This window comes from Bufo gargarizans, chromosome 5 (assembly GCF_014858855.1).
Source record: "Bufo gargarizans isolate SCDJY-AF-19 chromosome 5, ASM1485885v1, whole genome shotgun sequence".
Classification (NCBI taxonomy): domain Eukaryota; kingdom Metazoa; phylum Chordata; class Amphibia; order Anura; family Bufonidae; genus Bufo; species Bufo gargarizans.
Window position 1 is genome coordinate 429209436 of NC_058084.1, and position 24037 is coordinate 429233472.

At 41.5% G+C, this 24037-nt stretch overlaps 1 protein-coding gene across 2 annotated transcripts in view; it reads right to left on the minus strand.

Moving 5' to 3' along the window:
- Positions 1-24037, minus strand: part of NRP1 (neuropilin 1) — a 161146-nt gene that overhangs the window by 20030 nt on the left and 117079 nt on the right. For both annotated transcript variants that reach the window (XM_044295244.1, XM_044295243.1), the window contains exons 8-14: positions 21568-21723; positions 18743-18887; positions 16948-17282; positions 15875-16019; positions 13625-13729; positions 10000-10056; positions 752-889 (exon numbers count right to left, since the gene is read on the minus strand). In XM_044295244.1, the coding sequence (XP_044151179.1) occupies positions 752-889; positions 10000-10056; positions 13625-13729; positions 15875-16019; positions 16948-17282; positions 18743-18887; positions 21568-21723 (1081 nt within the window). The remainder of the gene's footprint in view (positions 1-751; positions 890-9999; positions 10057-13624; positions 13730-15874; positions 16020-16947; positions 17283-18742; positions 18888-21567; positions 21724-24037) is intronic.

The following is a 24037-nucleotide window of genomic DNA, read 5'->3' on the forward strand; positions in this document are numbered from 1 at the left end:
TTGTCATCCACGCATGGGGAGAAGCAGCAGCGGCGTTGCGGGGACCAGAAGCAGTGCAGGGAGCCAGGTAACTAGAATCAGTGTGAGGGGCACAGCATTTGGGGAGCATTTATTAGTGTCAGATAACCCCTTTAATAAGCCCCTACGATGGTGGTGGATCTACCGAAGTTATGAAGAGGTCTCGTGTCCTTGCTGTTTTACATTTAGACCATTTTCTATGCCTAAAACAGGTGTAGAAAATGGTAAATGAGATGGGTCTGCCAGCCCGTCCCCTTCCCTGCCCACTTTTTTTAGACCTAGCGTGAGCAGGAAAAAGTCACAGATTGAGGCAAAAATAATATTTCACTGCAATCTGCTCCAGAAATACACCTCATATAATGACCCCATAGTCCCTACTTTTCCTGCAGGAGTCCATACTGCCATGCTAATGCAGAGGTTCTGATCCTTCCCTTCCTTCAACAGGACATAAGGTTATTTCTATTATCTTCTCTGCAGTGAACATGGGATCACGGTGCAGAGATCTCAGTGTTGGGGGGTGACTGAGCATGTGTGACCAGCAGCACCCAGCAGAGTAGATGGATGTACGCATTGCTATACACATAGAACAGCAGGTGGCACTATACCGTGTAAGTAAATGTCATATATCTTCACTGGATTGTGCTTTTCATGCATGTAAATGGCAAATAGACTTCATTTTTTATGATCTGTTGAATGAATGGTGAGACAACCGCTTTCCCATAGTCATGCTTACCCGTGTGATCCTGTACTGGGCCGGTTTTGCTGTTCAGCACTGTCCACTTTAGTCCTAGAGTGTTATCATGTTCCCACTTACAGACTGTCTTCTCTGATCCCCATCCAAATTTACAGTCCAGATCGCTGGGCGGTGGCTCTGTAGGAACATAGAAAGGCAGCGGCATTAAGAAACAGCGGTAGAGACGAACCGTCATATGCTTGGTATGGAGCATCGCTGGCAGTATGATACGGTATAGTATACTGTTACATATTGACATCAGTAATAATTCAACACAGTCATTGATTCCATTGCAAGTAATTCCCCATGGAAAGAGACTGAGAGTGATCTAAACCTTCAGGCAAACAAGTCATGAGCCCCTTACTACCCATGATAGATATAATTCACCTAGGCTGGTAAAATGTATGTAACTCAGGGGCTGTGGTGGTCAGTTGGTGGGGGAGTCCTACTGCTGGGACCCACACCAATCACTAGAATGATGGCCCCATAGCCCGTGGAACCCCCCGAAATGAGAGCAACTGATCGTGCATGCAAGCATTCATTTCTATTGCTCCTGAACTCCCATAGAACTACTGTCAGCTACGCTCATTTAGGGCGGCTCAATGGGGAACAGGACTCCCGATTTCGTGATTAGTGGGGGTCCCAGCGGTAGGAACCCCACCAATCTACTAGTCACCAAATAGGGGATAACTGGAATAACCCTTTAATATAAAAAATACAGGAAACTTGATTGTAAGTACCAATGGGGATAAGGAACGATAAGAGTGATTACATGATATATACAGCGCTGTGTAATATGTTGGCATTAATATCAAAAACAATTTATAGATGAATAAATACTTTTTTATTTGCAATTCTATTCAATTTTTATATATTGTATAAATGAAAACACAATGATGATTGCGAATAGCAGAAAGAGCCCATATAAATAATATATAATTTATAGACAAATTGTAAAAATCCCATTCCATGACATACTGAAAAAGAAAAAAGGATTAAAAAGCTAAACAGAAGAGAAATGTGCACTTTGTCTAATGTGTGCATTGCAGTTACATAGGAGAGGCCACTAGATGTCACTGTGTCTCAAACTTCCCCCTTTACAGAGGCACAACGCCAGAAACAGGCCTTGGCGTACAGCGAGGGAGCTGGTATTAGATGACATTATGAGATCCTATAAAATTGTGTGCGTTTTATTCCAGGCTTCCCAACAGCCTTATACAATGTAATTGCTTTTCTTTTTTCTTTTTTCCTAAAGGTTTAAGAAGATGAATAGAAGGATGTGTGCGACAGATAAAGCTTGTTTATGTTTTTGACTTCTGCTGCCTGCTGCAAAAATCATGTCTCCGACATCCTTTCAACTCCCTGACTGCTGCTTTTTGCCCAAGGAAGGAAACCCGCCTTGAAGAACAAAAAAAAGAAAATATTCTTCCAGGAATGTTGCCGTTGTTCACAACAAAGTCAAATAAGGTCTTAGAAATCCGACATCCTTTCCCGGCGAGCGCATATTTTGGCAGTGATCTAATTGCCTTCATTTTTGTATTTTAGATGCCATATCCTCAAAAACAGCATTTACATTCGGGCCCCATCTGCCGCCAAACAATATAATAGTCAGCCGAGAAGCCTCCTTTAACAATCTTTAACACCTCCGCTGCCCAGAGGGTGACAGGCGTGAAGCGCGTTTCCTCTGAGTATAGTTGTGTTTGTGCTGACGAAGAGAAACCCACACCCCATGGATGAATAAATGAATGCCCGACAGAACTCGAGGCATAAACACTAGATCGTTAACCCTTGGAAATCCAGAAACAACTGAAAGTGGCGAACTACTGCAGTCCTATTGGCCCTTGTGCCTGCCGTCACCTGCGCTAATATTATTAAATATAACCTGTCACCGTGAAAATGCAGTGCAATCTGTACGCAGCATGTTATAGAGCAGGAGGAGCTGAGCAGACTGATGTATAGTTTCGTGGGAAATGATTCAGTAAAGCCTGTAATTTATACATTTAAATCTCTGCATTTTCTGACTTCAGTTGTACACAGGGCCAACTTATCATGATTAATAGCATTCTCTGTGTAAGTGTGTATGCAGAGATAGATGTCAATCACTGATAGCTGTGCACAGGGGAGGTATTATCAGTGATTGATAGCATTTCCTGTGTAAGTGTGTATGCAGAGATAGATGTCAATCACTTATAGCTGTGCACAGGGGAGGTATTATCAGTGATTGATAGCATTCTCTGTGCACGTGTGTTTACAGAGATAGCTGTCAGTCACTGATAGCTGTACACAGGGGAGGTATTATCAGTGATTAATAGCATTCTCTGTGTAAGTGTGTATACAGAGATAGCTGTCAGTCACTGATAGCTGTACACAGGGAGGTATTATCAGTGATTGATAGCATTCTCTGTGTAAGTGTGTATGCAGAGATAGATGTCAGTCACTGATAGCTGTACACAGGGGAGGTATTATCAGTGATTAATAGCATTCTCTGTGTAAGTGTGTATACAGAGATAGCTGTCAGTCACTGATAGTTGTACACAGGGGAGTTATTATCAGTGATTAATAGCATTCTCTGTGTAAGTGTGTATACAGAGATAGCTGTCAGTCACTAATAGCTGGGAGGAGTTATCAGTGATTGATAGCATTCTCTGTGTAAGTGTGTATACAGAGATAGCTGTCAGTCACTGATAGCTGTACACAGGGGAGGTATTATCAGTGATTAATAGCATTCTCTGTGTAAGTGTGTATACAGAGATAGCTGTCAGTCACTGATAGTTGTACACAGGGGAGTTATTATCAGTGATTAATAGCATTCTCTGTGTAAGTGTGTATACAGAGATAGCTGTCAGTCACTAATAGCTGGGAGGAGTTATCAGTGATTGATAGCATTCTCTGTGTAAGTGTGTATACAGAGATAGCTGTCAGTCACTGATAGCTGTACACAGGGGAGGTATTATCAGTGATTAATAGCATTCTCTGTGTAAGTGTGTATACAGAGATAGCTGTCAGTCACTGATAGTTGTACACAGGGGAGTTATTATCAGTGATTAATAGCATTCTCTGTGTAAGTGTGTATACAGAGATAGCTGTCAGTCACTGATAGCTGTGCACAGGGAGGTATTATCAGTGATTGATAGCATTCTCTGTGTAAGTGTGTATACAGAGATAGCTGTCAGTCACTGATAGCTGTACACAGGGAGGTATTATCAGTGATTGATAGCATTCTCTGTGTAAGTGTGTATACAGAGATAGCTGTCAGTCACTGATAGCTGTACACAGGGAGGTATTATCAGTGATTGCATTATCTGGGTAAGTTTATATACAGAGATATCTGTCAGTCTCTGAAAGCTGTTCAGCCCTATAACATGCTGCCTGCAGATTTCATTGCATTGTATAGTGACATGTCCTCTTGAACTCCTGCATGGCATTCATAGGCTATATGTAAGACCAGATCATCGGGAAGGCACAGGTAAGTACTACCTAGTAGTCTTCCACCACTCATCCTCCAGACCAGTTCTTCCAATCCAGTTCTTAAAATCATAATGGGGTCAGAGAACAAGTTTGTCTGGACCCCAGACGCGTTCTAGAAGACCCCTACAAATGTTTTGGCCTAAATCAACATTAATCTTGCTCTGGACAAATGAAAACAAGATGTCTGAGTTGAAAACTTATATTTGTGTTTCAATTCTTCACAAATTTCAAGATCTCTGCTTGCTGCCAAGGTATAGGGATATGTATTCTCTACATCTAGAGCCCGATGACTCATACAAACCTAGGGTTTGCCACACTTGTCTAAGTAGTCGTCAGAAGTATGAGAAGGACAAATTGAGTTAGCTAATTTGATACAATATTTACTATGACACTTTAACAGTTTGCTACAATGTAACAGAGCAGGACAGTGGAGTCTCCTTGGATTTCAGACTGTTCAGCTCTCAGTGGATTGTCCGGACTAGAAGCAACTAAAGCAGAACCTCAGCTGGAGAAGTATTATAACTGTACAGGATTTCAGCAGGGGACGATAAATATAAAAGGGTCGTCCTGACATGATGTGATTATCTATAGGAGGTGTAGGCAACCTCCAGCGCTCCAGCTATAGTGAAACTACAACTCCCAGCATGCATACTTCCTCTACTCTTCTCAGAACTCTCATAGAAATGAATGGAGCATGCTGGGAATTGTAGTTTCACGACAGCTGGAGTGCCAACGGTTTCTGATCCCCGATCTATAGCGTCTGACAAGTCAACTGGCACAAGAAAGAAACGTATTTTTAACAAATCGTCTTGGTTGCTGCTGACAGTGCTGCTGCAATCATCTCAGTCCCTATGGTTAACCCTATGTTATTGTCTGCATTCCTAAAAAAAAAGCTGCTGATTTTCCGATGTGCGCTGTCTCACGTCAGAGATCAGATGGATCAGCAGGTCCAGTGTCATCACATGGCTGTGCCAAGGTCACGACGACTAAGCCGCTCACGGGGAAACCAAATGGGCCTTATTTTTCTAGTGCATTGTGAAATAGCCCTGAAATCATGAATGGAGCTGCATAGTAATAATGGGTTTTGCTTTGAGATAGCAGGAATAAGTGGAAGCGGGCCGCTGTGGTTTCCGTGGTGACAGCACATTTGGAATTATTCTTTAGAGACAGCCCTCGTTCATACACGTCTATTGTAAATGCGATGGTGGAATCAGAGTGTGAACAAGGTGCTGCTCCGTGCCTATGACAATGCATAGGAGTAAGAATGCCATGACATTATCTATCCAGCCAAAGAAATCATTACTTTTATAGGAGTGTCGTATGTATCTGTGCATCTTTATGTGTCATTTATATGTTATGTTTGAATCTGAATCTATTATTGTCCAAATGAAGGTGGTCCCCATTGACATTTTTCTATGGGGCCCATTAAAGACTTGATCAATATACTGTATAATCCACTCAATGGGCTATAGGAGCAGTCAGCGTGCACCTTGCAGTCAGAGGTTGGGCTCGCTCTCTAGAGAGCTACAGGACCTTCCAGGAATGCACAGGACGTGTAGTCAAGATGGCCAGACTCTTCCTGGATATTCACAAGGGATGTCAATGTAGATTCTAGACGTCTACACACGTACTGTTTATTATAATTATGGCATGATTCCATCATACCTCCTGTACAGATGTAGCAGAGCTGGGTTTGTAATTTGTCAAATGGGTGTACAAGCGGCCGAGGGTGTACTTCCTCCCACTCAACAGAAAGACTCATTTACACTTCATGCATTTCAGTCTGCAAACAATGAACCCACAAAATACGGATCCCTTCCTTGGGCATTCCACATTTGTCTCACTCCCATCCATAGAAAGGACTATTCTCATCCGCGATGTGGACCAGAATAGGAAACGTTCTATAATCTGTGGAACGGCCAAACGGATCCACAAAAATTATGTTTGCGTATCCCCATAGAGATGTCAGAGATCAGTGTGCTGGCCGCAAAAAGATCTCTGTTGGCTGAATGCTCATGTGGATAACAGCTATTAACCCCCCTCCCCCTCAAAAATATGCACAAATTTGAATTCAGGAGAACAGGAGACCGCAAGGAGATCCAAGCACACATTACACAACGGGGATCCATTTTATCCAAACTGTCCAGCTGCCTTGGGCTCTGCTCTGCATCACATGTGATGTCATCATGTGTGACATCATCGTTACTTTGAAATAGGAAGAAGTTAGCACATCAGACGTAGTGAAGAAGCCCAGGCAATGCGACTGCCAATCTGTGGACAACCAGACCAGAGCACTGCATGGGGCATCTGTGCCAGTCACTCTGAGGGGGCGCTGAGACTGAGTGAAATCTTCACTGGGCCCACCAGTGTTGTGATATGGCCCTGGTCAAAACGAATGAAATGTCAAATGTGTATAGACTGCCAATCAGTGCTGTCAGACTGTGCAGGGGAACGCCCCAACTGGTAACATCCAGCTGGACCTTCATTGCAAACTGCTTGATAACTTCCAGCAAGAATGACAGAGGGACGGCACAATATAGAGTAATAAGAAGAGATGCTCCAGAATTGTTATTACATGGGAAATGCAAGTAGGTACTAAAACAGACATGTCAGGGAGGTGACAGGTCCTCTTTAAAGTGACAAATTCAGCTCTGCTACATCTGTAACTAGAAGGATGTTGAAGGAGCCCATATTTAGTTAGGTTTACCAGTTATAATGCCGACACACAGACGACTTGGAAATAAGGTCTCTTGTGAGCAGTTATGTAATGACTGAGACGGAGGTCCCATGACTGCTGACAGCTGCACAAACCGAACAGTAAAATATTATCTAGAAATGTAAATTTGGAGACTGAAGAGTTTAAGTAGAAGGAGCCAGGTCTTCCTCCGCCGTCTTATCACGCGGCTCCGACTGATAAAAATGTGAAGATCCCGGCGACTCATAATAAAGAAGCAACAGCTGCAGGGAAGACTGCGCCATTCTGAGGCTGAGCATATGCTTAGTGGTGATTTTCCTTTAATTTGAGTGTGAGAAACAGATAATTCGGTGCTTTACCACTGAATGTATGGCGGCAATAGCAGAGGCACGGTTGTAATCATTGCGCACACTGCCTGCATTATTGGCGCGTGAGCAGTCATCTGGCGATTTACTCAGATGGTCGGGTTGGAGAAATAGAGAAAATGCTGCTGAACTAAATAATGTGGATGTGACTCAGGAATCGGTCACGGTTGTCCATTGAATGTAAACGGGATCGGGAACCAGAGTTCTCGGGTGGTGCCCCCTATGGATTGCATGGCTTCCTTATATAACCTTGGACTAATGCGTATAAGTTGTTTGTAAAATTGGTGCAACTAGTGGAGCGCTAGGAGGCTGGGATACCATCTGCTATACTGTCTTGAAGGTGACCACTTGGTGATGGGCAGTTTAACACCAGATTGCTCCCATAATCCCACTGGTCTAGGATGGGGTAGGTGGTGTCTGCTTTGGAGAACCCATATCTATATAACTTATTAGGGCACATGGATGTAGTGAGGGTGGGGGCACGGTTCCTGCTCAAGATGTCAAAAAGCATCCTCCGCTTATGACTCCACTTATTGATTTCTCTGTGCCCCATAATGGGGTGTCCCATGAACGATCATCAATCTTATCTTCAGGATGACCTGGCATGTTGGAAGTGGTTGTTGAAACTGTGTTGTCTACAAGCAGCACTACGGTGGTCGTGCTTGTGCACTATAGAAAAAGATGCCGGTCTCTCTGGTGGCCAGGATCAAGGGAGTGCACATAGGTTAGACGTACAATCACAACCACCACTGCTGGATCACAGGGTGGTCATAATCCCTGCAAATGAGCAGTGTATAACGTGATGAAAAAATGAATCCAGCCAGCAGAGGATGCAATATGGACAATCACAATACATTAGTAAGTGCCTTGTAGTAACTTTCTCTACATGATAAATGCCATTTACTGAAGTGAGACAACCCCTTTAATATTTACATGGCAGCAATGATTATCTTTAAGGCCTCATGCACATGACAGTGAATAATAGCCGTGTGGCGGCCGTTTAAGTAACAGCCGTCACACGGCCAATTTTAGCATCAATGAAAGTGTATGGGGCTATTCACATGGCCAATCGTTTAACGTCCAGTGAATAGCGTCCGTCCAAAAATAGGACATGTCTTATTTTTAGCCATTTCCATGGCCTGACGGACCCCATTGAAATCAATGGGACCGTTTTTAACGGCCGATTGACAGGAGTGTACCTGTCTAACGGCCGTTAAAAACGGGTACACTTTATCTATATGGCCATTTAGGGGTTAAAAAATAATAATATTCTCACCCACTTGCTTGCGCTGCCGAAGGACCTGCCGAAGGACCTGCAATATGCGTGGTGACGTAACCACGTGGGAGCGCTCAGTGACGTCATTGCGCACATCACAGGTCCTTAGGCAAGTCCTGTTCAGTGAAGCGAGAAGACTGCTGCAGCGCGGGCAAGTGGATAAGGTGGGCCACTATGGGGGCATTATTTAAACCATGGGGGAAATTATTTAAGATGGGGCCCTAAATTGGAGGCATTATTAAAGCTGGGGACATAAAAAAAAAATCATACACTACGGGGGACATTATTTAAGACGAGGGCCTACATTAGGGGCATTATTAAAGCTGGGAGCGGTAAAAAAAATTCATACACTACGGGGGACATTATTTTACCAGGGGGCCTACATGGGGGATATTATTAAAGTTGCAAAAAATTTATAAAATCCTATACTATGGGGGACATTATTTTAGCTGGGGGCCTACCATCCTGTGGGTGTTCTCAGAAGGGCGGGTCTACAAATAACTGCCAATGAAATTCATCTATTTTTTATGTTTGTTTTTAACAGACGTGAAAACTGATGCAAAGCAGACATTAAAAACGGACACACGGCCAGAAAATGGATGCACACACTGATGCAAAATGGCCATGAAAAACTGACAGTGTGTCCGTTTATAACTGATGTTTTTTTTGTCGTGTGCATGTAGCGTATAAGAGTCTTTAATATTTTTCCACAAGTGTAAACTATCGATCCGCGAGTAAACCTCTGCCATCTTACTTAATGACGTTTGCAAATAAAAAAAGGTAGATGAAAAGTTTTGAACAGACCTCCACCAGCCCGCTCATAGTGAATTGTGGCTGTTTAGTATTCACACAAACCTGGCACGTTCCTCCGCTCACCATGGAGGATCTACACGCCGATAAAGGACAGAATATATTTATGGAACAGATGCTAAGTTGTTTTCTGAAGTGAGAGAATTGGCCAGAGGTCTGTGGTTCATTCCTCCTCAGTTTATGGTGCTCAGCTCGGAAAAAAAGATATCACAGTATATCTATAAAGAGGAAAAAACATCCACCAAGAAAGCAAGAACCGCCAGGTAAAGGACGTCTGAAAAATATGGGGATGACATCTTCCAATTCTATGCAACAAGGTTGTACCTATAGAGGGTTCATCAGTAGCGGTCACCTAGGCCCTGGTGCCTGATAGAAATCCATGGCAAGCAGTGGTCCTATCTGTGATACAGGTGGCAAGATCCAGGAGGACCGATGCCACTTATGACTTCATGAATGTTTGTGAAGAATTCTACTTTGCATCTAATTCACTTTTGTGGATGAAGACATCTTTCCAAGGGGTACCAACCTATTACTATAGTGCCCATGCTGTTTTCACCTTCTGGGAAGAATAGCAGCCATGCTACATGTTACAGTTACAGAATGGTTTCAATAAATAGACAAGTATCGAATTTACCTGATTTGGTGATGTCTTCAGTTGTCGGTGTCTCTGTGCTATGAATTGTCGTTCCAGCTGAAACAAATAAAGGAATAAGTCAAGAGTATTAGTTACTAACTGCAATAGCCCAGTATTACATGACAGCCAAATAGAAGAGTCCATAAGCGTAACGATAATACAGTGCACATCCGTCATATTAATAGAATGATAATGTTGTGCAGATCGTACTAATGCGCCATATATCAAACTTATCATCATTAGGTATTCACTGTTGTAAGATGATGGGGGTCTGAGTGCCGGGAATGTGTTTGATTGGATTGCATTATCTCCTTTTATTTTTATTAAGTTGAGTGCACGGAAAATTGCAAAATGGCAAATGTTGTCTTGTCAGTCGTTATTGTTGTTTATGAAGGATTGGTTGGTAACTGGTGAAAAGCAGACCTTCCCTGCATGAGTTTAACAGTCTAGCCACGAATTACGGAGTATAATAAGGAAGAGTTAGGATTTATATCCATAAGTTGTCTAAAGGAATAGCTGAGGAAACACCAAGAGGTCCCATCATTAGACAGCTTACTGCCACCATAGCCCACCATGTACCCATATATACTGTGCCTCATGTTTGACCCCAAAAATTAAGGAACCATGCTACAACTGTCAGTTATGCTGGCCATACACAATAGATGTATATTGGTCCAACCCGGTGATCATCAGGTCCCCCAACTTATGACAGATGTCGATGGAGATAAGGCAGTTGAGTCTCAACATGTCTGATTCTTTTGTTATCAGAGGATTCCTGTAGTGTCTTCCCCTCTCCCCATTCAGAGTACATAAATACTTAAGTATGTATACAGGGGGAGGGTTTGGGTGAGACCGTAGTTGACTGAATGAGCATTTGGCCAACAAGTATCTCATGCATATGGCCAGTCTTAGACACTCATTGGCTTGGGACCCAGGTGACGTCAGTGAAGCAAGGTGGCAGAAAAAAAGTGCAAGCTCACAGGTAGAGGACCTATCAGATGTCAAGGATGTCAAGAGTCTAAGCCAGAAGAAGCCAAAACAGAAGACAATAGGTTAATCCAGAAACAGGCTGAGGAGTCAAGGCCAGGAGAATCAGTAAAAGCCTAATTAGTAGTCAAGTGGTTAATCCAGAAACAAGCCAAGGAGTTAAATAAGGAGAAACAGTAGAAAGCTAATCCATAGACAATGGGTAAATCCTGAAACAAGCCAAGCCCAACAGAAATGCGTCAGTGTTCTGAGCAGACAGAACAACAGGAGCCAGGGACATACATAACAGGCACTGACAAGTAGTAAGTTCTAAACTTAAATCCTTTGTCTAGCTCTGGTATTGGACGCTGAGCCAGGGACCTTATTGTCCTGGTGTCCAGAATCACTAAAAGGCCAAACAGCCAGAGCTTGGCTGGTCAGCATTTCGACCCTCCTGAAACAGTCCCGTGCCTATTGCACACACCATCACAGATCCACCCCGGCACCTCTTCGTAGAGGCGACTGCTGACCTGAAAAGCAACCAGCGATGGAATGTGGCTGAGTAAGTTCCTGTCAATTACAGGGTATTTAAATAGTCCAAAAAATTGTTTAAAAAAGATTCTAAATGGAAAATATTACTTTTCCTCCATCCAGATGGACCTCCGGTGATACCAAAGGGTATAGGTTTACTGTAATATACTTTGATGTGAATTTAAGATGGCATCAATTAAAATAAGATTCACACTTAAGGTGCTGGTAACAATTACCGGGGCTTGTGTCACTCACGTGTTTTTGATTCATTTTATAACCTACATGAACTAAATGATCTCAAACGATCTATGTCTGACTATCGGGTTACGTATGAATGACAGCTTGTGTAAGTTGTTGAAAATATGAACAGGTGTAATAGATCTCAACGCAATCTGGGCAATTATTGGATTATTGGTTTTACAACAGTTCTGTGAAACCCGAATATCCCGCACCTTTCTGCGGAGGATAATGAACTTTCAGGAAAGTAAAGAGGTAATTATTGCACAAAAAAAGGCAAAACCATCCAAGTTGTATTAGCAGGCTAATACTTCACAAGGAACATGTGGTTAAGCTTCGCGGTCTGCAATGGTTTATATTACACTTTGCATCGTTGGGATTATCTTCTGACAAGTTTTTGCAGTTTCAGGATGGAATTTCTCAACAATCAAAAGCTAAATTACCAACGAGCGAAACTCTAAACCTCACTATCGTTAATGTGCTGCGTAACACCAACCCTACAACAACATTCTCTATACTCAGGCATGGATAATTAAGCCTGTCCAGGGGTCTACATAGACTTCACCCCCCCAAATATTCATCAATTAAGACTTGTAAAAGTTATATAAACCACTGAGCAGGTGATGTGTTAATAACATAGCAAAGTTTATGACGTGGAGCCAAACAGGTCTGCAGAGATTAATGAATTTCTAGCTTTTCAATCTATTAAAAGAAATTACTTTGGATTTATTTGTTTGACGTTAGAAGTGTGCCCAATCGGCTTGGAGAAAACATGGTTTTTATTGTTAGCTCCAGTTATAAGGTTCACAGACAAGGCCGTTTTATGGATTTGTGTTATATGGATAATAAAAATCTACGGGGCCTATACTAAGCCACAATTTCTTTAGGGAAGAATGTCGGTGTAATACTGCGTGCAATGCATAATACATAACCTCAGGGGCACAGGCTGAGACATTTACTATTGATTCATAGCTCAAGAACTTCCTGCGCCATTGTTCTGTAAAGGCGCATGCACACAGATGTATATGTGCTGTATATATTCTTAAAAGAGTTGTCCCAAGATTGACATTTATTACCTATCTTATTGCTGGAACTCCCCACCGTTCATAAAAATTAGGGGGATTAGGGGTCTCCTATTTAAATGGAGCCATGGTTAAAGGGGTTTTCCAGGCTTTTAATATTGATGACCTATCCTCAGGATAGGTCATCAATATCAGATCGGTAGGGGTCCGACACCCCTGCCAATCTGATATTGATGACCTATCCTGAGGATAGGTAATCAATATTAAAAGCCTGGAAAACCCCTTTAAGCTTGTGTGAAGTCACTTCATTCAAAGTCAATGGAACTTACCAAGATAGCAAACTACGGTATCTTTGACAGTCCCATAGACTTGAATGGAGCGGCAGTGTATATGTGCGACCAACGCTCCATTCAACTGGGAGACACAGGACACCATTGGTTGGGGTTCCAGCAGTATGACCCCAGTTGATCAGATACTTATCATTTATCCTGTAGATAGGTGATACATTTCATTCTTAGAAAAAAAACCTTTAATATGGTGTCCGTCAATGGGGGACGGCAGTTTTCCCTAGAAATATGGCTTCTTGGCAAGCTTATGATGTCTCATAGAGGAAGTATATTATTGTAGTATCCAGGCTGTCCATAGAGACTCCATAAGGGTTTGCCATGCACATGAGCCCTATTGATAATGTGCCAGGGTCCCATTATGAATTCTCCTTCACGTGGAAGATATTGTTTAAATGACTGATCCCAGGGGCCCAAAATCACTTTCTACATTGTTCCCATCACTACTCCAGGCAGCTTCATGTAATTGCTTTAAAAATGTCTCATACCAGCAAAATTAAAAAGGTCCCAGAGCGATAACTTTACCTGTGATCTTGTAGTCTTCACTGGTACCACTGTGGCAGGGGATCTGGTCATCGTCACAGTCATCTTCAGCGCTAATCTTGGGCGTGGTGGGAATAATTGTGGGTGCTGAAAGATAACAGTCAGCACTTTAGATATGAGGTTACTTTTTTACCATCATTTCCTTACTTTTATATCTATGTAGTGAACGTTCCATATCTTGAGCTGAAGTTTTAAAATATCTCATGTAGATAAGGAATAAAACCCTTTTTCAATAAGATTTGTCTTTTTAACCAGTTGAGGATAAATCATGTTTCTTAAAATTAAGTCTAAAATTTGGTTGATTATTAATCTAATGCTGTTAATAAAGGATAATCACTAATATGAAACTTTTTACAACTTTGTCATATCCTATATGTTTCAATTCTTCAGCACTTGTCAGTGAATAGAACACTCACTATTGACATTCAGCGGCTGAAAAAGAGCATCTGTCAGCATGATCAACCCTAATAAAACACTCACACTGCATGGTAGGGTTGATCATGCCGATTATACCGATACTTTGATTATGTCTGTACGATGCACCGTTCCAGAGAAAACAGCATTTTTATTAATATGCTATTTAGCTAGTTGGAGCACTGAGGAGCCGAGCAGAGCCTTTGGAGCACTAGTTTGTGAACACCCCTGCAACCTTAGCCACTCTCCCCATCCCCTGGATTGACAGGGCTGGATATCTCAGGGAAAGAGGGATGGGGGATTGGCAAAGGCTGTGGCGGTGTTCAAAAACTGGTGCTCCAAGGGCTCTGGCTGGCCCCTCAGTGCTCCAACTAGCTAATCGGCATATTAATGAAAATGCAGGTTTCTCAGGAACGGTGCATCGTACAGACAAAACCAGGGCGTCATTTTAATCAGCATAATCAACTCTACTATGCATTATGACAGATGCTCTTTAAAAGGAACTGATGGGGGACGACAGCGAGACAGCAGGGGTGGAAGGGAAGCATCAAGTATGCTGACTGTATATGTGTCCTGTAGACACTATTGTTGAGCACCAATATTCGAATCACGAATTTTATTCGCGAATATAGTGCTATATATTTGTATTCCCGAATAGTGATGATAGCGAATATTGTAATCGCTAATTTATCGCGAATATCGTCACTTAGCAACATCTCTAGCAACCAATAGGATAGTTGCCTACCCCTTAGTGTTGATCGCAAATATTCAAATCACTAATTTTTATCGCGACTATATTACATTGCCGATTTTTGCAAATAAGTAAATGCTGGAGATCACAAATTCTTGAATTTGCGAATTTATGGCTAATATTCGGCCCAAAATTTGTGAAATATCACGAATTTGAATATTGCCTATGCCGCTCATCACTAGTAGACACATATAGAGTCCAATTTTAGGGTCACTTTAAAAACAAAAAACTGCTTTCATTAACTATAAGGGGAATACATTTTTCAGATATCATTTTTCTTTTCTTCTTTAAGTTAAACTATTTCTAAAACTTTCACACATTTTCAGAAATGACCTAATACTGTGTTACGGAATGTAATCAGGTTTTTCTGTATCTCCTCTAAGCCCATGCGTTCCCACAAGAGATACTACTAGACAGCCCAGCGTCGTTAATGTAATGCCAGATTCCTGTCTTTCTTTGTAGTGATAAGACATAGTGATGCCCTCTGGCTCTGAATACTAAATGGGGCTGAGATCTAATCCATTTCTAATGCATCTGATCCAAAAAGTGCACACTGCGGCCATGAGAAAATGTTCTGTGGTTACATTTAAGTAATACACTGTTTCCATTGCACTATGAACATACAGATCCCCCCTCTCCCCCAATATGCAATAATAATCAATTATAGGGACCTCGACCTTCTTCATCCTAGAACAACGTACAAGAATATGTTACGGTTGACATTGATTCATTAACCAATTAAGAGCAAGACACAATGTGTCCATTTGCTTGAATAAATGCAAGGCCCCTAACAATATACATTAGCGATGATGACAGATGCAAATGACCATAATGGGCCATCTACAGGATATGGAAAGAGGACAATGTGTGTTACATTAATGTTCCTACTATTAAGCACTGTAAATCCAAGTACATTGGCCATAGGATAGATTATCAATGAAGGAACACAAAAGCATTAGCGATAATGTATCTGGGGTCCAAGACCAATAAATATATATGTCAGGCTTAATTATTTGGCAGGCAGAAATAAGGAAGTGTATGTATATATAATGTATGTGGTTGGTTACCTTCAACATCACAACCCAACAGCTCCATTCGTAGCCCAAGACCTAACACCGATGCTCTTTCCGGAATGATACGGATAAATCTGGCCGATATGGGTGCAAAGGTACGTAATTCTGGAGTATCGTAGTTTGTATTGCCTTCAAACGTCTACAAATATACAATTAAAAAGTTATTAGCGGGGTCCTTTTCAATGGAAGAGCCACAAATAGATCATATTCTTGAAGTCGTTGGTATTGAGACCTGGATGATATCTCCAAATGCGATGGTAACTGCCATCCATTCACAATACTAAATTATAGTCGTAATGTTAAGATGCCATATTGATGGACGTGTATCAAATACATAATGTAAGACATGATGTCAGATTCTCATTCCTGCCATCGCAGTGCCCTCGGCAAGTATCTGCCTAAATACGTAGGCTATCAAAAGTTATAGAAGCCCTAACACCATCATGCAATGTATTACACATAATCACCTTGTCCAAATTTGTACCAATTGACTGTGGCAGCTAAGAAATAAGATCCACTTCAAGCAATTTGTCATCTAATCAAAGAATGTTTGAAGGAAATTGACTCTATTATTTGCATGCAAGACTAACCCGTTCCTGGCTTTAAAAATTTAAACATGTCAAACTTTATTCTTGTAATTCGACTCAAGACTCATCCTTGAGACTCTAAAATTCTTTTTTTCTTTTTTAAAGTACGGTCTTTGAATATTTTGCATCAATAATGTCCAACAGTCAAAGGACACCATCTAGTTAGATGAATATTTGATACAGATGAAAGCGTTACCTACAAATGGAGGGTGTATTTGACTAGTAATTCTATGCTTTGATTTCACCTAACATCATTCTTTGCCATTGGTGTTGTGAAGACCAAAACCTGAGCTTGGAAAATGATTCTCCAAATTATAGAAGAGGAGAGCCAAATCTAAAAAATGGGGACCGTTGAAATGGCAGCAAAAAAACAAATAACCTGGTGGCTACTTTCACCAGCCAATCAGATCCAGTAAATTCTTTCCAACACACCAGCCATGGGAAGTAAGCCAAATATTTGGTTTGGACCCTCATTCTTACCTTTGCTTTATTCTTTTTTGAGTCCATGATATGTTCCCAGTCATGCCCATTTTTGCTATATCCAATTTTAAACTTTCTCATGAAGACTTTATTTTCCCTGTGTTTTCCACCCTGAATGATAATTCCACGTACAGTCTTCTCTTCTCCGAGGTCAATCTGCAGCCATTCGCTTGTATAAATATGGTCAGTTGGGGTTGGAAGTGCCCAACCATTGTGGCTGGTTAACAGACGAGCATGCTCCGGAAGCCACTTACGGTCAACCTCGTTGGAGGCTGTAATTTGGGAATCAGAGATGAGTCCTGAAACCATTCCTAACATTCCAGAACATGGATAATCTGCAAGATATAAAATAATGAGGTAAGGAAATCTGTTCTGTTACTTAGTTAGAATATGTTCGGCAGCTTTATATAGAGAATAAACCTCTTCATAAGCATTTGTGACCCAAAATCTAATATCTTTAGTTATATCTCTAATATATTAGTTCTCTTATATCTCTAATATATTAGTTTTGGCTGGATCCACTGTTTATCCATGTATGGTGGCTGCTAGACTAGACCATCCAGGACGATCCACTCTCTTAGATTTTTCCTGACAATTATTTTATTACCAGCCCTTTGCCAAGATAACCAGCACCAAAGCTGTCTGGCAGCTTATGCCACAGGAATGCCAAATCATAAACCAAGTTAATGAGAAAATAATGAGTGATAACAGTTGACCCCACCGCAATCCCACGTACATACTCATTATTCTAACGTTCTATTAGGTAGTCACTGTTTATGTAATAGGGGCATCAGACTTAAGCCTGTGTGTCAGAGGAGGCCCTACCGACAAAAAAAATATGTCTCATGACACAACTCTACCACCCAAACCATGTCCCCCATGTGTGACCTTGGCCCAAAACCTCAAAAGGAATCTGTCAGAAACAGCCTTCAATATTTGGGCATCAAGAGGGCCCATCAACAGGCATGATTTTTCCCATTTGATACCCAAAACCATATTTAGCAGTTTTCAAGAAACTCTCATTTCCCTGTCCTACTAGATGTTCCTCAGAAATGTAGATGTTGGGTGTGACATGATTTTATAAATAGCTTTAAGTTTTGCTTCAGTTGCGGAAAAGGAAACAGGAACTCCAAACATTTTCTTAGTGTCGTATATACATGACATACTAAATGAAGCCACATAGCTGTGCTCAGGTGTTTATATCACATTAAATAGATACCTAGGGACCAGAGGCAGTGGGAGTCAGGCGCAATCAACTTTTAATTGCACACACAGGGGCCTTACGAACATCAGCAATGCAATTCACTTGGTGCTAAATTGGCTTGCTAACCCAAAACAATAATCTGGCATGTATTGTGTGCGAATACATAAGTGTATCAATTAATAACAAAGGTGCAGCCTCAACACTGAGGAAGCCAAACTACAAAGTTACCTTGTAAAGAGAGGAAAATGTGACTGCGCTGCTCCAAGGCAAGTCATTCCAATACAAGGGTACAACAGTGCCAAAGGGCATCGGGAACAATGTGATGTGAGGTCAAAAAAGCTCTAATTGTACAGCTGAAGGAGCCTTTAAGGGCCTATTACTTCTCCAATAAAGGCTTTTATTATGTGGTTATTTCAAGTCAACTTATTACAAGTTTACTCCACGGAATATTGGTGAGACCTGAACAGTATATGCAGTGAACTCTATAATTATATACATTTTCTTGATTTGCATTCCCAGAGAAGTCAATGTAAGTTTTGAGTGCTGAATTCTATAGGAAGTGTCTTATTCTTTAGCACACACTCAACTTACCTGAAATTTTACAGCCGTAAACTTCAAATCTCAACGAAATGCCAGTTTCCCAAATTACAGGGCGTATTTTAACAAACCTAGTGAGCACAGGCTTGGGGAACGGACTGTATACGACATCAATTGGGTTGGTGTTTCCTGGAAGGATCTGTATTATGTAAAGACCATAATTTAGAATCCAATACACTTATAGTAGACTCCAGCAAAGTTGGTTTTCACCATATTATAATCCACAATGTCCTTGTATACTTAAAGTGGCACTGTGCCTTAGGGCCATAACAAAAGAATAGAGTGGTGGGAGTCTGAGTGAAGAGACCCCCACGATCTCTAGAACAAGGATAGAGAAGGGTTTACGTAATGCCCTATTTCTCCTCATTGCACAAGACGGGAGCAAGATGGGTCCATAGACTTTCTATTGAGTCCGTCTCGCTTCCTGTCCTGTAGCGAGGAGAGAGAACATGCTAAGTGAGTCTTCTCTTCCCTCATTCTAGAGATCGCTAGGGGTCTTAGAGCTCAGACCCCCACCGGTCTAAACTTTTGATATGTTCTTATGACATTAAACATTTACTGAAAGTTCAATGTTACTTTAAGTACTGTTGCCTTATTTGCTATGTATATATATATATATATAAACAAAAAAACAAAGTGGCAGCACCGTCAATGTTATAAAAAGGGTGCAACTGGCCCAATGGGGATGTAAGCCAATCCAAATAGATAAAAATTGTAAAAAAGGGCAGCACTCCAGAAAGTAAAAAATGCAACATTGCATTTTTTACTTTCTGGAGTGCTGGCCTTTTTTTTACTATATATATATATATATATATATATATATATATATATATATAATTATTATTCTTGAGCACACACCGTTATAATGGTTCAGCACAGTTTTATAGTTGCAGCCCATGTGACAGCATAGGGATCACTAGCTCAGTGCTATGGTTACATTATAATGGGGTGATCACTTTCCTAAAGGGAACAGTCTGGTCCTTACACAGTAACACAGTAATTACAGATAGTACAGTCTGCGAGGCTTGTCTTTTAAACCTTTTAGGTTCTGATATTACTCTCTACCTCCTTGTAAACGATATGGGCACAGATAGTACTGTCTCCTTGCCTAACATGTAAATTATATAGGTACAGATAGTACGGCCTCCTGCACTTTTCCTGTAAACTTTGCAGGTACAGAGAGTATTCCCTCTCGCCATGGAAATTATGTAGACACAGATAGTACTACCTCCTTGTCTCTTCCTGTAAATTATATTGGCACAGGTAGTACCATCTGCTTCCCTCACCTGTAGATCAGATAGGTACAGAAAGTACTGCCTCATTGTCTCTCCATGTAAATGATATTGGCACAGATAGTACCATCTTTCTCTCTCACCTGTAGAACATATAGGTACAGATAGTGCTACCTCCTTACCTCACCTGTAAATCATATAGTTACAGATATAACTGCCTTCTTGTCTCTCCTTGTAAATTATATTGGCACAAATAGTATCCCATGCATCCTTGCCTAACCTGAAAATCACAGAGGTACAGATAGTATTGCCTCCTTGTCTCTCCTTGTAAATAAGTACAGAGAGTGCTGTCTCCTTGCCTGACTTATAAATTTTGTAGCGACAGTACCGACTCCTGGGCACTTCCTCAAACTTTGAAGGTATTCCCTGGTTCTCTGTCTCTCCAGGTAAATATGTAGGCACAGATGGTACTGCCTCTTTGCCTCACCTAAAAAATAATTTAGGCACAGATAGTACTGCCTCCTTGCCTCACTGGAAAATCATATAGGCATAGATAATACTGCCTCCTTGCCTCACTGGAAAATCATATAGGCACAGAAAGTAATGTCTGCTTGCCTCACCTGAAAATCATATATGCACAGATAGTACTGCCTCCTTGTCTCTTCCTGTAAATGGTGCAGGCAACATTCATTCATTGATTCATTCACATAGAATTAAGCAATGAAGGGAGGGGCATTCTGATAGAGAAGGCAGCAAGAAAAACATGGACACTACGTTTGGAAGTTTAAAGATGAGACTGCATATCTTCCAGAGTCAGAATTAGGGAGGGGGGGGGGAGTGGTGTACATTATTTTCTTGCTGTATTTGCATAGGAGCCACATCCTATATCCTACACATTTGGCAAAACTTAGATGAGTTATGTAATGGAACTGTAGTCTATATAGCAAGCCCGAAAATACTGAATAATAGCCTGCATGGGGATAAACTAGAGCACATTTTGATTTCAATTCATTATGTATTCAAATAGACAATAAATAAAGGATTGCTTCAGATAAAATCAACATAACAGGATAAGCGTGTGTATACATAAATCCGTTTATATTGCCTCAGTTTCAATTGTAATAACACGTAAAATCAAATAGTTTACCTCCTAAGGGCCATTCGTTTTATTTTAGCCATTAACAGAAGTGAGCAATGGACTAAAATAACAATTTACCACAAATCAGCTTTTATGTATTTCAACTGCTCTTTATAAACATTCCCATATAAATCAGGTCTAGAAGGATGTGAGTTCAGTTGCTTTTTTTACTTCTTTTCTTCGTCAGAGCAGGGGCCCTTTATGTTTTTATAGTCCCTGTACCTTGCCTTCTATATACGAGTCTCTTAAGTCCTTTTAAATTGCACAGACCTGTTTGGGGAGATACAGTACTGGCGAGCGACCGGAGAGTTATTAAACAGAAATGGAGCCTTCTAATAATGGCTTTCATGGTATTTTAATATTAGTATGATCTTTTATTATAAATTCTTACTAGTTCCTATGATTTTTAATTTACGGGCTACAAAAAAAAATGGACCTTTGACTCTTACCAGATGTTTATTTCCATCTTTAAGGGTAATCCAGTCCTCTCCATTGGAGCTAATATCGACTTTATACAACTTCACGTAATACTTTTTCTTGGTTTCCTTTGATATGGCTCCCTGCATGCCAATGCCAGAAACAAATCGGAGCAGTCCCAGGTCTACCTGTATAATGTAGAGAGAACATGTTATTTTATAAAACATAGGCTCAGATCTTCTATAGTGAGGTTCAATTGAACAACATCATTTAGTAGGATTTGTCCATTTTCGAAAAACGCCCAAAATAAGCCGATCACTGTGTGTCCCAATCAGCTGCAATCTGAAGGGGTACCTGGCAGCGCCCCTACAACATTACACTGTGCCCAGCGGGATCAAGAGCAGCATTCACAATTCAGAACTTACTCTGGAGAATTGCATTTTGGAAGTGGAAACTATATAAATGTCTTGCATTTCAGGAGGTTAAGTTGTTAAAGGCTTTTTCTGGGACTTTTATACTGATGACCTGTCCTCTGTATAGGTCATCAGCATCTGATCGGTGGGGGTCTGACACTCGGGACCCCAGCCGATCAGCTGTTTGAGAAGGCACCGGATCTTGCAGTAGCTCCCTGGCCTTCTCTACGTTTAGCCTAGGCAAGTGACGTCATGTCCATCGATCACATGGCCTAGGCGCAGATCATCCCCTTTGAAGTGAATGTGGCTGAGCCGCGATATCAAGCAGAGCCGCTATCAGATGGACGGCGCTGTGCTTGGTGAGGTGAGAGAAGGCCGCGGTGCCGGTGCCTTCTTAAACAGCTGATCAGCGGGGGTCCTGGGTAATAATATGTATGAGGTCTTTTAGAGATATGTCTGAAGACAAACATGTTGACAACTTCTATTGGCAACCAGCGGAACTGTGAATGAAGCTCTGGAGTACTATACAAGGTCAAGACATACAACCATACATCATATTCATATACAAATTCCCAAATAATTTTCAAAGATGGACATACCCTTTAGGTACCAGCAAACCTTGTCATAGCAGTCTATAATGCAATATAATGTTTTGGCAAAGGACTATGGTTTCCCCATAGGCTTACAATAGCAATGCTCACTCCACTCATGTCCTGTATATCTATATGTAGCTGAACTGATCAAATATCCGCCCCTGTTTTGCTACCTGTATATAATAATATGTTTTTAATCCATATTGCGCTTGCAGATGAAGCGTATGAACAGACAGACTGGTTCCAGGCGTGCTCGCTCTAAGAGCGTCCTGAGCCCGGGGCCGGCAGTAACTATCTATAGCAAGCAGACGTGTTATTTATTCCCGTCTCAGTAATATGCAGTAATATCCCATCTTGTAGATTATAGACTCCAACATTACGCTCATATCTGCATATGCTAATTTGTATTCTAGCAGGAGCTTCTGGTTTGTGCCGGCACATGGGTTACACATACACCGTGTAGCCTTACTCTGATTAGGATGGAAATGACTGGGTTTGCAGTACGTGCAAATACTACTCTGCAACTGAAAATATAAGCCCTCTCCTCTCAAGTGATTTTAGAGTGGTCCTAGGCGCTCGTGTCCCATCCTGTGCTCTTACCGGTCTGAAGAGCCCTTTAAATCTCATGATCTCTCGGCTGTATCTCTTCATGTTTTCTGCAGTAATTAAATTACCCTGACTAAAAATATACGCTTTTTACCAATAGACGGGTAGAAAGAAATTCTGTTATTGTGACTATTATTTTAGAGGTAAGTGCATTATTCTTTGATGCAGTCTTAAAGGGGTATTCCCACACAGGGATGCACCTAGCCTTTCTGCTACCTGAGGTGAAAACTGAAACGGCTCCCCCCCAAAGCCAATTTCTTAACCTAACCCCCTTTGTCACAATGAAAGCACTCATTGCCCATGGCCCTTCTGCTGGCCCCTTCTTGTCCCTCGCGATCGCCTCACCTGGCCTCATCGGTGGTGCACCCCTGTCCCCACATGAACATTGATGACATCTCCACAGAATCTAGGACCCATCACCACTTCTAGGACCATCTCCCGTCTAGAACGCCATCTTGTGCTGCTGGGAAAGAAGAGGCAGTGGTGCATGTGTAGCTCACTCCAGTCACTTATATGGGACTTGTGAAGATAGTCAAGTCACACTTACTTGGCTTTTTTTTAGAAGTTCAGTAGAAGTGAATGGAGAGAGCCACGCATGTGTAGCCACCTCGCCGTACCAGATGGTGCAAGATGGGGTCCCTTTCTATAGATAGGAGACCATCCTAGAGGTTGTGGAAGACCCTAGATCCTGTGGGTATGCCTTAAATGTCCGGATGGGACAAGCCTTTAAGCCAACCATAATGATTAGATTAATGTTGGTCAAACCTGCCAATTTTGGTAAAGCGAAGGGTGTCCTGGCTGTCACCCAATGCCAGATGTCAGGCAGGAGTATAATGGGGAGGTTGGGTTTCAGTGATTTCAATATACCCAATTTTTTTTTTCTCGGGCAC